At 42.8% G+C, this 15,763-nt stretch overlaps 1 protein-coding gene across 1 annotated transcript in view; it reads left to right on the forward strand.

The window, feature by feature from the left end:
• The window catches only part of oca2 (oculocutaneous albinism II), a 530,409-nt gene that overhangs the window by 218,361 nt on the left and 296,285 nt on the right, over nt 1-15,763 (forward strand). Inside the window, exon 11 of the mRNA XM_041198655.1 lies at nt 1,557-1,622. Coding sequence (XP_041054589.1) covers nt 1,557-1,622 — 66 coding nt within the window. The remainder of the gene's footprint in view (nt 1-1,556; nt 1,623-15,763) is intronic.

Genomic DNA, 15,763 nt, shown 5'->3' on the forward strand with positions numbered 1-15,763 from the left:
TTTCTTCCCCCTTCCTCTCGTTTTTTCCAATAATTTATATAGATTTTTCTTTTCCCACCTAGTTCCATTATTTTTAAATCTTGTATGTCCTGCTAGTCTTTCCACCCCACCCCCATTAGAGCTGTACCTTGAGTGTCCTGCCATCCATTCTTAATTAGCACATTCGTTTAGATAATATCACCACCTTCAACACTTCTTTGTTCCTTTATCTGTGACATCTTTTGATTATCTGCTTCTATCACTGCTTGTGACTATAACCACACCACCCCCCCACTTCTCTCCCCCCACTTCTCTCCCCCCACCCCACCCCCCCATCTTAAACCAGCCTATATTTCACCCCTTTTCTAATAGTCACTCAGTTCTGTTGAAGGGTCATGAGGACTCGAAACGTCAACTCTTTTCTTCTCCGCCGATGCTGCCAGACCTGCTGAGTTTTTCCAGGTAATTCAATCATGGCTGATCTCATTTCGGCCTCAACTCCAATTTCCTGCCCTCTCCCCTTAACCTTTCAACCTGTTACTAATTAAAAATCTGTCTATCTCCTCTTTAAATTTATTCAGCATCCCAGCATTCACTGCATTCTGAGGTAGTGAATTCCACAGATTCACGACCCTTTGAGAAAAGTAATTCCTCCTCATGTCTGATTTAAATCTACCACCCCTTAGCCTAAAACTATGGCCTCTCATTCTAGAATGCCCCACAAGGGGAAACTTCCGCTCCACGTCTACATTGTCTATCCCCTTTAGCATCTTAAATATCTCAGTTAGATCTCCTCTCACCCTTCTAAACTCTAGTATAGGCCTAAACTGCTCAATCTCTCCTCATAAGACAAGCCCCACATCTCTGGAATCAATCTAGTGAACCTCCTCTGAATCACCTCCAGTGCAACAACATCCTCCCTCAAATAAGGGGACCAAAACTCTGCACAGTACTCCAGGTGCGATTTCACCAATGCCTTGTACAGTTGCAACAACACTTCCCTATTTTTATACTCTATTCCTTTAGCAATAAATGCCAAAATTCCATTTGCCTTCCTTATTACCTGCTGTACCTGCATACTAGCTTTCAGCGATTCATGCACGAGGACACCCAGATCCCTCTGCACTGAAGCATTCTGAAGTTTCTCTCCATTTAAATATTTTTTTATTTTTTATTCTTCTGAAGGCCATACAAAGAATTTTATGGTCACCTCCTGCCTAAAAACCTGCTGACGGAGGATCGTATAATTCTACCCTATAATTAATTGCAGAAGCTGAGAGCTCAACCCTAAACTTTGTCTGTACTTTGAAGGATTTCTGTCAAAACTCCCCATCTGTTTGCCTTTTAATACTAACAGAGCCATTAAGTAAAGTTCCATGAATAATTTATTTGACATGCTTGAATTGGTATTAGCAAATTATAGCTTTGTTTCTGTTCTTTTGTGATGGAAAAATGTAAAAGTTGACTTGCATCTGAGAAGAATGTGAAAGCAGAAGAAAGTAGAGCTCATACTACAGTGGAAGAATTTCTAAATAGATCCATGGGATTAACTATGAATTTTATCCTTTTGATTGCAGAGACCAAGCATGGTCAGAGTTGTGGATTGGATTGACTATGAAACACTGGCGTTATTGTTTGGAATGGTAATTAAAATTCTTTTAGCTGGGATTGTTTTATTCATGCATGCACAGTTTTTTTTTCAAAAATACATCTTTTTCAAGCAGTTTAACTGCAGAGCATAATTTAATTTTTACCCTCAATCTCACCATCTGTTGGTTTGCAAAACGTTTCAGCATCTGCGCAAATATTCCTGACAAAAAAATTGATTTTCTTTGGCTGACTGAGCCCAGAGTTTACATGTTCATGTACTTCAATCTCAGGAAGTAAGATGTGGGTTCTCAGGTGTTGCAAAACATATGCTTGAAATATGGGAGCATGCATCAATCAAAAGCCTAGAGTATGACTCTTTGAAGTCTGTAATTCATTGTGACAATCTTGTGAAAACAACCAAAGTAGCAATTCTCAAGGGCAACTCATGTTTGACCTTCCCTGTGGATTGCAAAGGGTCTTGTGTCAGTTGTTAATTACACAATAATTGAGTTTAATTATATGCTGCTAGTGAGCATTCATTGGGGTTTCACTTGAGCATATATAAAGAGGCATTTACTGAAACTTTGGGACGGTTGAGTCTGGAGGCAAATGCTTGTAATGTTTTATCCTGTAAATAAATGGAAGACTTAGCAAAGATTGGCTCCAGTACTATCCTTCACCAACTTGCTTTCTGGAATATAAGATCAGTCACAATCAGGGAAGAAAAGTTGACTCTGTTATATGTTCAGTAAGCTTCACAAAGAGATTCTGAGTCTTGTATGGTTGAAAATTAAGTGTTTAGTGATAACACATAATAGAGTATAGCCCAAGCTATGAGCGAACCAGGTCTTCTGTCCAGTCCACAACTGGACCTAGTCTCAGGTCATGTGTCTCTTTACATTACAATGTGGGTGGCACCGTTCCCTAGTCCCACATTAACCCTTGCTATGCCAGATACCATTATAATACAGACTACAGCGGCAGGGTGTAATATGGTTGCATTGAGATTCAACTATAGACAAGGATGTTTCACTTAATGAAGTGATAGGTGGCCAAATCTAAGGAACCACTGTGTTGGGGCTTGGCGCTTACATAGGACCTGGGTCTGGCAACACCTCAATTTTAAAGTTCTCCTCTTTGAGTTCAAATCACTCCCCCCCACCCCCCCTATTTCTGTAATCTTTTTCAGCCATACAACTCTCTGAGCGTTTTCCAATTCTGGCCTCTTGGTCATCACTGATTTCAGCTGCCTAGGCCCTAAGCTCTTGGATTCCCTCTTCAGCCTCTCTGCCTGGCTTTCCTTTAAGTCACACCTTAAAGCCTACTCCTTGGATCAAGCTTTTGATCACTTGCCCTCATATCTCTTTATGTGGCTCAATGCCAAGTCTTGTCTGATAATGCTGTGTGAAGTGACATGTGGCATTTTTGTTCCATTAAAGGTGTTGTAGAAAGTTGTTTTTACTGTTAGCAGTGAATATGTAAGCATATTTATTTGAAAGATTTTGCTTTTTTTTTATAGCAAAGCTGTTTTTCTTTATTCTTTTATGGGATATGGGTGTCACCGGCAAGACCGGAACTTGTTGCCCATCTCTAATTGCCCTTGTACTGAGTGGCTTGCTAGGCCATTTCAGAGGGGAGTTAAGAGTCAACCACATTGTTGTCAGTCTGGAGTTAGATGTAGGCCAGACCTGTTTTATGATCCCAGCTGATGTTACTACTGGACAAGGCAGGTCCCTTGGTGGAACGTGGCTTGATAGATCCTAACTTATATTTTTTTGTTTAGAAAAGTGGAGGGCAGCCACTGAACAGAGTCTGCTGATAAACTTTTAATGAAAGAATAAAGCATTTATTAAACAAGAAGAGATTAACTATATTACATTGCTCCTTCACCCACAACTATACCTTTACAGACATATACAGATTCATAATCATAACACAAGTTACAAAATCTACCTTATACTCTAATGCTCACAATAAGTTCACAGTCCATGTGAACCAATGGGATACCTGTGGTTGGACACCCCACACTCTGAAACCAAGTGACAGATGCCACCCCAAACAGATGCTATGGATCTCTCATCAACTTCCCCCCAGGTGCTTGTCACACCGTGAGTCAACCAGTCTCACTGAACACCATCTTTCTCCCAAGGATTTGCACACTCAATGCTCGAAGTATTCACCTTGGAATCTTGTCCCAAATTATAATTTCACTTGGATGTTTTCAACAAGGATCCACCTCCAAGGGTTTGAACTCTCCTTCCGATATTCTCCTCCCCTGGATCTCTACATGCCTTCAGGCTTCACCCTCCATACACACTCTCCGGTATTCAGCTGCACCAAGCAAGACACCACTGCTTCAGAGACTCGTAGTAAAAGGTCACCCACCTTTGGCTGTCTCCTCAGATCTTCTGGCTTCTAGCAAGTGTATTTTGCCTTGATTCTGCTCCCTGTAGCTATCTCTCTTTAATTCGGAGCCCTTTCCTCTGTTCCTTACTTTAACTTCACTGAACAGGACCTGAAGAATCATAAGGACTTGAAAAGTTAACTCAGTATTTTTCTCCACAGATGCTGCTAGACCTGCTGAGTTTTCGCAGCATTCTCTGTTTTTGTTTCAGATTCCAGCACCCGCAGTATTTTGCTTTCATCTTAGGATCTGTTCCAGATTCCTGTCCTTGTCCATTGAATTAACTGTCATCTTGGGACCTTTTCCTATACTACTTCCTGGCTTTGGGACATTCTTCTTTGTTCTTTGGCACCTGCTTCCTGCAGTTCCCTCTCCTGTGTCCAGCTTCTCCTGGTACCTGCTTTCAACTGAACTCAAACTGCTTTTCTGTTTCTCCCTGTTTCTCTGTAGGTCTCCTGTTGCTAGGAAACTGCATATTTTGTTTCTATTTGAACTTCCCTAAACCCTTGGTAGCACAGCTCTCCACCACAAGGGTCATAAGACCTCATTAAAATGCAGGTATGCAAACAAATCTCCAGCCCCACTCTAAAATGAAGTCAAAATCCTGGCTTCATGTTTCTAACACACAAATGAAAAAAAGTAAAATAAACTCAAACTTATTCCTAACACACACTTAGAAAACTGTCTCTAGTTCCTAACACCAGGCAAGGATAGCAGATTTCCTTCTCACTATTGAGCCAGATGGATTTTTATGACAATCAACAATGGTTTTGTAGTCACTATAATTCCAGATTTTTATTAATTGAATTTAAATCACACCAGCTGCTGTGGCAGGATTTGAAAGTACACCCCCAGTAGATTAGCCTGCGACTCTGGATTACTAGTCTAATGACATTATCATGACACCACCATCTGAGACAATTTTAAATGGGTTCCTTCCTCCCTTAAGAGTCTGAAGTTGCTCATGCAAATATACTTGTTACTTGCAACTGCACAGCAGTAGTTGAATTCATTAAGGTGAAGGTCCATGTGACTGCAAGACTGGTCACTGGAAAGTTTATATAACCACCCAACATACCCCAAATTGACACAGTTGGTGGAACTTTCCACTCCCACCAGCAGGGGGAATCACAGTGGACAGGGGCACTTAATTTGGCGGGAGGCAAAAATCTGTTTCCCGACAACAGGATACGCTGTTGGAATTTTGTTTCTCCCGACTTTCAAGGTGGGGTTAAAGGCGGGTCGAGCTCCCGGACGAACGAGGTCAGGAACGCCATTTACATGCGTTAGCATATCATGCATGTTCATTAAAATGCCACCTTGCAGGAATTAAACTCCCCCTCCAAATTAAGTTCCCCATCAGCAAGAATTTAGCACGTTCAGTTTGACAGCTGTATATAAGTGGCCTGCACCTGGCAAGCTTCACCTCTTCCATGCCTTTGAGATCCGTGGATGTTGCTTTCTTCTTCGTGGGGACCTTGCATAACTTCACTTGAGTGCCGTTAGGAATTGCTGCGCCAAGGCTGGATGAGGGAGCCAGGCGGATGCTGGAAGAAGGCAGGGGTAGGGTGGAAGGGTGGAATGAAGGCTGGACAGGGGAGGCAGGCCTATGGGAAGAGGGTGGGGAGGGGAATTGCCAGAGGGAGTGAGGGAGAGTATCCGGGGAAGCGGGTGGTGAGAGTGTTTGGGAAAGGGAGGCAGTGTTTTAGAGGGTGGGGTCAGTGGCATCGGCGGTGGAGTCCTGGTGGGGGGAGAACTCAGGGTACTGGTGAGAGGAGGGCACAATCACAGTCAGAGGTGGGAGTGGGATGAAGTAGGGTGGCAGGTCCAGGGTGAGAGACTGGTAGGTAAAGGTCTCATCGCGTGGATTCATGGAGGAGGACAAGAGAGGTGGCTCAGAGAATGGGAGAGGATAGGGTCAGAACGGGCATGGGGATGGTAACATGTGCTGGGGCTGAGGGGAGGAAAGGTATGTGGAGTTGGATTGTGATAGCATCCAGGGTACTGGGAGGAGGTTCAATGGTGACAATGGGGAGAGGAATGGTGATATTGGGTAGGTATATGGTGATGAGGGGAGGTTAATGGGTGACAGGGGGAAGGTAGAAGGTGGTGGAGCGAGTTTGAAAGTTGACACACCATTTTTCCAAACTGACATTGACCAGTCAGTGAGATCCCTCGAGGTGGGAGGAGGGCCTTTTTGGGTGGGTGGAGTTTGAGGTCAGCACAAGTGGCCGACCAAAGGGACACCCTCATAATTATGAGGAAGCTGGATGTCAAAGATGCTTAGTTGTGTTCTCCTCTCTATGGTGAAGCCTGCATTGCAGCAGGTTTGTTCCCGACTCATGTGTTTCATAACACTGAGGTCCCAGCAATGTGTGGAGCTGCTGTTCATTCAGTGCCATTTGCCATTGGCTGCAGTCAGCGGCAGGGATGAAGGGAGGGAGGGAGGTGGAATGCCTCCAAGAGTCACAGATGGTGGAGGGCAGCCAATTCGCGACTCTAAACCTCAAGGGATCATGCAGTTAGTCTTTCTATGCTGCCAAGGCAATGGTCTCTCTATAGAGTTCCGATGGTAGTGGAGACAAGCAGAAAAGTATCTGCGTGAGGCTTCTTGCAACTGGCTCTCATCGCCCTGGTCAACGAGCAATGTCTCCATGCACATTCATGTATGAGTGGGAGGAATAACCATCTCTGGTCCCCAAGGATGTCCTTTACCTGGAAGGGGGTGGTGTGGGGATGCGATGTCTAGACTCAGACCTGGTGAAGGGCTTAGCATTTGCCTGCTAGCTTTGAGATAGAGGGAAACTTGTAAAGGACTTGATGTATCACTTCATTTCACTCGCACTTCCACTGAGGCACCAATGAAGCAGGTTGCAGGCAACCCTACCTTGGCAACGTATCTCATCTAGTTGAGGAAAAAGAGGGCCCTGGCAGGGCCAGTTGGGGAGAGGGCCTGAGCAGCAAGAGGCGGTGGGGCGGCTATAAGGTTAAGAGGCTGGCAAACATGGACCGCTGCAATGGCAAACATTGGTCCGACCATGGGTGTATCGCAGGCAGTGCTCTTGTCTAGAGATGACTGAAAAGCAATGCCGGAGACGCCTTTTTATGTCTCGGGGTGTTGTTGGTCACATCTGGCAGCTTCTCCAGTACAAGCTGCAGCTGTAAGGATGCTGTTGGAGTAATGTGGGGATCCTAGCCTGCGCTGAGTGAATGTCTGGCTGGGTGACCTTTAGTGCCAGGATCTTCAACCTCATGAGGCAATGGTGGACCAGGTGACTTCCTAGCCCCCATCGCCACGAGATTCACCAAACCTCTCATGGGTGCATAATTAATGAACTGAAAAGCAGAAGATTGTGCGTGTTCACCTATCCCGCTGCCCAGCGAGAATCATACCCACTTTCCCGCCTGGACTTAGTCTCCAGAATGGAAAATTCTGCCCAATGATTTCCTGAAAGCTCTTTGCAAGCGGAGGCCTGTTTTGGAAAGTTTGTTTTTGAAAATAACACAAGCAACTTATTGCATGCTCGGGTGGAATGTGTCAGGCTGGTTCACTGAGCCAGCCGTACTCAGCCTTTTAATGGCCCATTGTTAATGTTATTAGTCCAAGTCCGGAGCACTGGTTTTAGTTTCAACCCTCTTACTTTGCAATTTACCTCAGGTCCAACAGCAAACAAAATAACCCAATGTACTTTGTATCTCCCTTGTGGAGGAAATTGATTGGTGGTCAGACCATTTAATGAAATGCCAATAAAAGAGAGTTGATTTGTGATCAGGAATGATACATAGCTTATATAGCTTCTGTCTCATCAAAATAAAGAGTGTCCAACCTCAGCCAAATATTAAAAGGCTCAGATTCTGTGAGCAGCGGTGTAGCAATTTGTGGTGTGAATTTGCCTAATGTTACTTTTGTTCCTAAGCCCAACAATATTGATGTCATCAAACAGACTAATCAGCCAATCACCTTGAAGAATTCCAACAGGCAGAAAAGCAGAAAAACATTCATTATCCTTCATACTTATCATTCCTACAAAACAGATGAATTGTCAGCTCAAATAGATATGTATCACCTGATTTCCATTATAGAGATGTGTCTGAGAGATGACCAAGATCGGCACCTGAATATTCAAGGGTACTTGACATTTCAGAAGGACAGGAAGCTAGGAAAAAGCGGTGGGGCAGCCCTTATATTATCAATTACATTAGTACAATATGAGAGATTACCTTAGTTCTAAAGATCAAGATGTAGAATCAGTTTGGGTAAAGGTAAGAAATAGCAAAGGTAAGAAGTCACTTGTGAGAGTGGTTTATAGGCCCCCTAGCTAACCACACTGTGTAGGACCAAGTTTACAGGAAGAAGTAATGGGGGCTTGTGAGAAAGGTACTGCAATAACCATTGATGATTTTAATCTACATATTGATTGGATGAATCAGATTGGCAAAGGTAGTCTGAAAGATGAGTTCATAGAGGGTTTTTGGGACAATTCCTTAAAGCAGCACGTTCTAGAGCCAACCAAACAACACGCTATTCTAGACCTGGAATTGTACAATGAGACAGGATTAATTAACGACATCATAGTAACGGAACATCTGGGTAGCAGTGACCATTTATTGACTAAAATTTCGCATTCAGTTTGAGAGTGAGAAGTGTGGGACCTTTACCCTTCCTGATATATAGTAATGACCGAGATCTTGGTGTACACGGCACAGTTTCAAAATTCATGGATGATACAAAACTTGGAAGCCTTGTGAACTGTGAGAAGGATAAGGTAGAACTTCAAAAGAACATTGACAAATTGGTGGAATGGGCGAAACAGTGACAGATGAAGTTCAATGCAGAGAAATGTGAAGTGATTTATTTTGGTATGAAGAACATGGACAGATAATATAAAATAAAGAGCACAACTCTAAAGGGGGTGCAGGAGTAGAGTGTCCTGGATTTAAATGTGCATAAGTCATTGAACGTGCAGGACAGGTTGAGGCAGCAGTTAATAAAGCATACAGTATCCTCGGCTTTATTAATAGAGGCGTGGAATACAAGAACAAAGAGGTTATGTTGCAATAAAAGCAAAATACTATGGATTCTGGAAATCTGAAACAAAAACAGAAAATGCTGAAAAATTCAGCAGAGTTACATTTCAAGTTCATACGACTCTTCTTCAGAGCTGAAGAGAAGTAAAAATGTGATGAAATTTATACTGTTTAAGGAGGGTGGAGCTGGATAGAAAGCCATTGATAGGAGGGGACAAAGGAGGGATTGACAAAGATGTCATAAATTAAAGGACAAAGCGAGTGTTAATGGTAGTGGTTAGTGCTAAAAAAAAGGTGCGCATAGTGGCATAAAGGTAAGAAAGCAGAATGTGATCATGTGAAAGAACAACATGGAACAAGTGACTGATGGCCCTACAGGGCTGGGGCAGTGGTGGGGGGAAAAATGGATAGAAATGAGATAGAAGGGGGATAAAAAAAAGGGATAAAGCCACGGATGAATGAATAAAAATAAATGGATAAAAAATAAAAACGAATGTAGATAAAAGGGGATTAAAAAAGGGGGTGAGGATGGAGGAGAGAGTTCATGGTCTGATGTTGTTTAACTCAGTGTTAAGTCCGGAAGGCTGTAAAGTGCCTAGTCAGAAGATGAGGTGCTGTTCCTGCAGTTTGCGTTGGGCGTCAGTGGAAGATTGCAGCAGGCCAAGGGCAAACATGTGGGCATGAGAGCAGGATGGTGTGTTGAAATGGCAGGTGACCTGGAAGGTCTGGGTCATGCTTGCGGACAGACTGCAGGTGTTCTGCAAACCGGTCACCCAGTCTGCGTTTAGTCTCCCCAATGGAGAGAAGACCACATTGGGAACAGCGAATGCTGGAGACCAAATTGAAGGAGATGTAAGTGGAGCGCTGCTTCACCTGAAAGGAGTGTTTGGGCCCTTGGACGGTGAGAAGGGGGGAGAGAAAGAGGCAAGTGTTGCACCTTCTGCGATTGCATAGGAAGGTGCCGTGGGAAGGGAATGAGGTGTTGGGAGTGATGGAGGAGTGGACCAGGGTGTCCCGGAGCAAATGGTCCCTATGGAATGCCGACAGGAGTGTGAAGGGGAGATGTGTTTGGTGATGGAGTTGGTGGAAATGGTGGAGGATGATCCTTTGAATGCTGAGGCAGGTGGGGTGAAAAGTGAGGGCAAGGGGACGCTCTATCATGGTTCTGGGAGGGAAGAGAAGGGGTGAGGGCAGAGGTGCAGGGAATGGGTCAGACACAGTTGAGGGCCCTGTCAACCACCAGGGGGAGGGAAACCTTGATTAAGGAAGACATGTCAGAAGAACTGTTTTGGAAAGTGGCATCATTGGAATAGATGTGACAGAGGCAAAGGAACTGCGAGAATGGGATGGAGCTTTTTATTTTTATTCATTTATCTGTGGCTTTATCTCCTTTTTTATCTCCCTTTCTATCCCATTTCTATCCTTTTTCTCCCCACCACTGCCCCCTCGCCCCCCCCACCCCATCTCCAAAAGGGCCATCTGTTTCTTGTTCCATGTTGTTCTTTCACACAATGCTGCCCTTGTTCTGCTATTATCACGTTCCACTTTCTTACCTTTACGCCACTACCAGCAACTTTTTTTTAGCACTAACCACTACCATTAACAGCCCCTTTGTCCTTTACTTTATGACATCTTTGTCAATCTCTCCTTTGTCCCCACATATCACTGGCCTTCTATCCAGCTCCACCTGCCCAACCCCCCTTAAGCGGTTTAAATTTCGTCACAGTTCCACTTCTCTTCAGCTCTAAAGAAGGGTCGAACGGACTCGAAACGTTAACGAGGTTATGTTGAACTTGTATAAGTCACTAATTCTGCCTCGCCTGGAGTATTGCATCCAGTTATGGGCACCGTACTTTAGGAAAGATGTGAAGGCATTGGAGAGAGTGCAGAAAAGATTCATGAGGATGGTTCCAGGGATGAGGAGCTTCATTTATGAAGATAGGTTGGAGAGGTTGGGGCTGTTTTCCATGGAAAAGCAAAGGCTGAGAGAAGATTTGGTAGAGGAATTCAAAATCATGAAGGCCCTGGACAGCGTACATAAGGAGAAAATTGCTCACTCGTGAAATAATTAAGAACAAAAGGACACAGGTTTAAAGTAATTGGCAAACATCCACTCCCTCCACCACTGATGCACAGTGTGTACCATCTACACGATGCACTATAGGAACTCACCAAGTCTCCTTAGACAGCACCTTCCAAACCAATGACCATTACCATCTAGAAGGACAAGGGCAGCAGATGCATGGGAACACCTGCACCTGGAAGTTCTCCTCCAAATTGCTCACCACCCTGACTTGGAAATATATCTCCGTTTCTTCACTGTCACTGGGTCAAAATCCTGGAACTCCCTCCCTAACAGCACTGTGGGAGTACCTATGCCACAAGGGCTGCAGCAGTTCAAGAAGGCAGATCACCACCACCTCCTCACGGGCAAATAAGGATGGGCAATGAATGCTGGCCTCTCCTGCGACACCGTCAATGAGTTAAAAAATACAATAGTGACATGAGGAAAAACTTTTTCACGCAGCAAGCGGTTAAAGTCTGGAATTCACTGCCTGAGAGTGTGGTGGAGGCAGGTTTGCCCAAGACATTCAAAAGGGAATTAGACTGTTATCTTAAAACTGAAGAATGTGGAGGATTATGGGGAGAAGGCGGGAGAATGGCACCAGGTTAATTGCTTGGAGAGCCAGTGCGGATGTGACAGGCCAGTTGGCCTCCTCCTTGCTAAAACAGTTCTGCGATTGTGTGATTCTGTGATCCAAGTCAAGTGTTTTAAACTTAAATAAAGGCAATTATAAGGGCATGAAGACAGAGCTGGCTAAAGTGAACTGGGAAATTAGATTAATGGGTAGGACAGCAGAGATACAATGGCTGACATTTAAGGAGATATTTCATAACAGCAAAGGTACATTCCAGTGAGAAAGAAAAACTCTAGGGGAAGGATGCACCATCCCTGGCTAACGAAGGAAGTTAATTATTGTAACAAATTGAAAGAAAATGTGTTTAATTCTGCGAAGATTAGTGGTGGGTTAGAAGATTGCACAAAATTTAAAAACCAGCAATGAATGACTAAAAAAAAATGTAGAGAGAGAAATTGGTGTATGAGAGGAAGCTAGCTATAAATATAAAAACAGAGAGTTAGAGTTGCTACAAGCGTTTAAAAAAAGGGCAAGAGTGATTAAAGTGAGCGTTGGTCCCTTAAAGGGTGAGACTGGGGAATTAATAATGAGAAGCAAGGAAACGGCAGAAGTGCTGAGCAGATATTTTGTGCCTGCCTCTGACACAAATAACATCCCAGAAATAATTGTAAATCAAGAGGTGAAAGGAAAGGAGGAACTTAAGACAATTGCAATCGCCAGGAAAAGGCTACTGAGAAAACTACCAGAACTAAAGGTTGACAAGTCCCAGGAGCCTGCATCCTCACACCTTAAAAGAAGTGGCTGGTGATATAGTAGATACATTGGTTATAATTTTTCAAAATTTTCTAGATTCTGGAAAGATCTCATCAGATTGGAAAATAGTAAATATAACTCCGATGATCAAGAAGAAAGGGAGACAGAAAGCAGGAAACTACAGGCCAGTTAGCCTAACATTTGTCATAGGGAAAATACTAGAATTCATTATTAAGAAAGTTATACTTAAAAAATCTTAATGCAATCAAGCAGAGCCAACATGGTTTTATGGAAGGGAAATTGTGTTTGACTAATTAATTAGCATTCTAAGAGGAGGTACCAAGCAATGTGGATAAAGAGGAGCCTGTAGATGTGGCATACTTGGATTTCCAAAAGGCATTTGATAAGATGCTACATCAAAGGTTGCTATGCAAAATAAGAGCTCATGGTGTTGGGAGCAACATAATAGCATGGATGGAGAATTGATTAACTAAGAAGAAGTAGAGAGTGGGATAAATGGATCATTTTTGGGTTGGCAAGCTGTAAGTAGTAGAATGCGCTGGGGCCTCAACTATTTGCAATCTATATCAATTACTTGGATGAAGGGCCTGATTGTATGGCTGCTAAATTTGCTGATGACACAAAGATAGGTAAGAGAGTAAGCTGTGAAGAGGACATAAGGAGTCTTTAAAAGGATATAAATGATTGGCAAAAATTTGGCAGATGGAGTATAATGTGGGAAAATGAAAACATGTCCACTTTGGCAGGAAGAATAGAAAAGCAGCATATTATTTAAATGGAGAGAGATTGCAGAACTCTGTGGCACAGAGGGACCTGGGTGTACATGAATTACAAAAATTTAGTATGCAGATACAGCAAGTGATTAGGAAGGCAGATAGAATGTTGTCATTTATTGCAAGGGGAATGGAGTTTAAAAGTAAAGAAGTTTTGCTATAACTGTGCAGGTCTTTGGTGAGACCAAATCTGGAACACTGTGTACAGTTTTGGTCTCCTTATTTAAGAAAGGACATAATTACATTGGAATCAGTTCAAAGGAGGTTCACTCGACTGATTCCTGGAATGAAGACGCTATCTTATGAGGAAACTTTTGATGGGTGTGGTCTGTATCCATTGGAGTTTGCAAGAATGAGAGGTGATCTTATTTAAACATTTAAGATCCTGAAGGAACTTGACAGGAAGGATACTGAAAGGATGTTTTGTTTTGTGGGGGAGACTAGAACTTTAAAAATAAGTGTTCTCGCATTTAAGTTGGAGATAAGGAGAAACTTCTTCTCTCAAAGGGTCGTTGGTCTTTGGAACTCTCTTCCCCCCGAAGGTGGGGGAGGCAGGGTCAGTGAATATTTTTAAGGCTGAGTTAGATAGATTCTTGATTGACAAGGGAGTCAAAGGTTACAGCAGATAGACAGGAAAATAGAGTTGAGTCCACAATCAGATCAGCCATGATCTCATTGAATGGCGGAGCAGGCCGCAGGAGCCTAATGGCCTATTCCTGCTCCTAATTCAAATGTACACACATTCACAATATTTTTAACATTGTACAGGGATTGCTAAAAAAAGCAAAATGCTGTCAAAGCTTTTCATCTTGCATTCATCAGGACAGGATCACAATAACACCAAATCTCAAAGGGAACAACATCTTATACTGCATGACAAGAAGATACTGATTGGTTGGCCATTGGACTCTGATTGGTAGAGGCATTGCCATGGAGAATGCAGTAGGGAACAGTTAACTGCCAAGCTTTTGTTTAAATTCAAACCAGGCAAGTCTTCTTTTATTGGTCAAGGCATTGCCATGAAGAATCAACCAGGGAATGGCTACCCCCCAAGCTTTTGTTTGGTGGAAAATGTGAAATGCATGGACATGTTCTTTCTGTTTGCATGTGTGAATATATGTAGTTTCTAGCATGCATAAGTAAGCCACACTGTGAGACTGACTGATAATCTTAAATTGGTTGTCAGTGTAATTCTCAGAATAATTGGGATTGTTCAATAAGTGTTGTCCAGCTGCGGAATCACATTAATGTTGAACATTATGTTCTGAATTTTAAAAGCATGGGCTGCTTGTGTATGGTCAGTACTTTGCCTGTTACAAACAGCCGAAGGGATGTGCTGTTTGAAACAACCACCAGTCGCTGGAATGTATGACATTCATACCTGGCATCAGACCATTACTGAAATTCACATACCACTTTACTCATTTGTGTGCTAAGCAGAGTGTCTTTTTGGTTTGACAGCAGTATTATGTTAGTGGAGAACACTCGTGTTGTTATATTTGTCAGGCTCATAGTGTGGCTTGCTTATTTGTGCTAGGAGGTACACATATTCACACACAGGCCGCAGTCCATTGTAAATGAAAGAATATATCCACGTTTTGCACCTTTTCCTACTAAACAAAAGCTTGGGGGACAGCCATTCCATGGTTCATTCCCCATGGCAATGCCTTATCCAATCAGAGAATACTTGCCTGGTTTGGATTTAGACAGAAGCTTGGCAGTTAACTGTTCTTTGGTGCATTCTCCATGCCAAAATTTCCACCAATCAGGATCCACCAATCTTCGTCCACTTTTCATGTAGTATAAATTATTGTTCCCTTTGACATTTGGCGTTCTTTCAATTCTGACCAGATGAATGCAGACAAAAAGCTTTGACAGCATGTCTCTTTTCCCTCAAGTTCTGTACTGCCAAGTGACTGTTTGCACAGGGAGCAAATGAAAGATTGGTTGTTACACCTGGGATAAACGTAAGAACTAAAACGTCATCAGTGAGCTTTGAAAAATATTTTGAATACTTTAAAAATTAATAGTTTTTTTATCATGATGTTAAAATTTGACATTCCCCAAATGTAAAATTAACTTTTCAGTACCAGAGCAGTTGTGCCCGAACTTAGTAGACTGGTATAAAACCAATGACACCTCATTCAATAAGGTGTAATGTTTTTCTAGAGTTTTTCTAGAGACTAATAGTGTATAAGTCAAAGTTCGCATCAATTCAATGATTTCCAATTGATTTACATCTGCATGGACTTCAACAGCACTCTCTGTTTGGGCCCCAGGGAATCACTGACAACATCTGGATTTCCACATCTGCGCATTTGAAGACATCAGAAGTTGCTGTCAGTTTCGCAGTTGTAATGATGGCGAACGTTAACAGTTTTGCTGTCATTGCAACCTTAAAATCTAGACCAATATATATAAAAGAATACCAAAATCAAATTACCCATTCTGTTTACAAAGCTGCAGCAAGCTGTCATATTAATGGATTATTTGTTGCTTTAAACACGATTAGCGTAATTGGAACAACACAGGATATCATAGCATTATTCATGCCGACATTCAAAGTGATCCTTGTG

Source organism: Carcharodon carcharias, chromosome 11 (genome assembly GCF_017639515.1).
Source record: "Carcharodon carcharias isolate sCarCar2 chromosome 11, sCarCar2.pri, whole genome shotgun sequence".
Lineage (NCBI taxonomy): Eukaryota > Metazoa > Chordata > Chondrichthyes > Lamniformes > Lamnidae > Carcharodon > Carcharodon carcharias.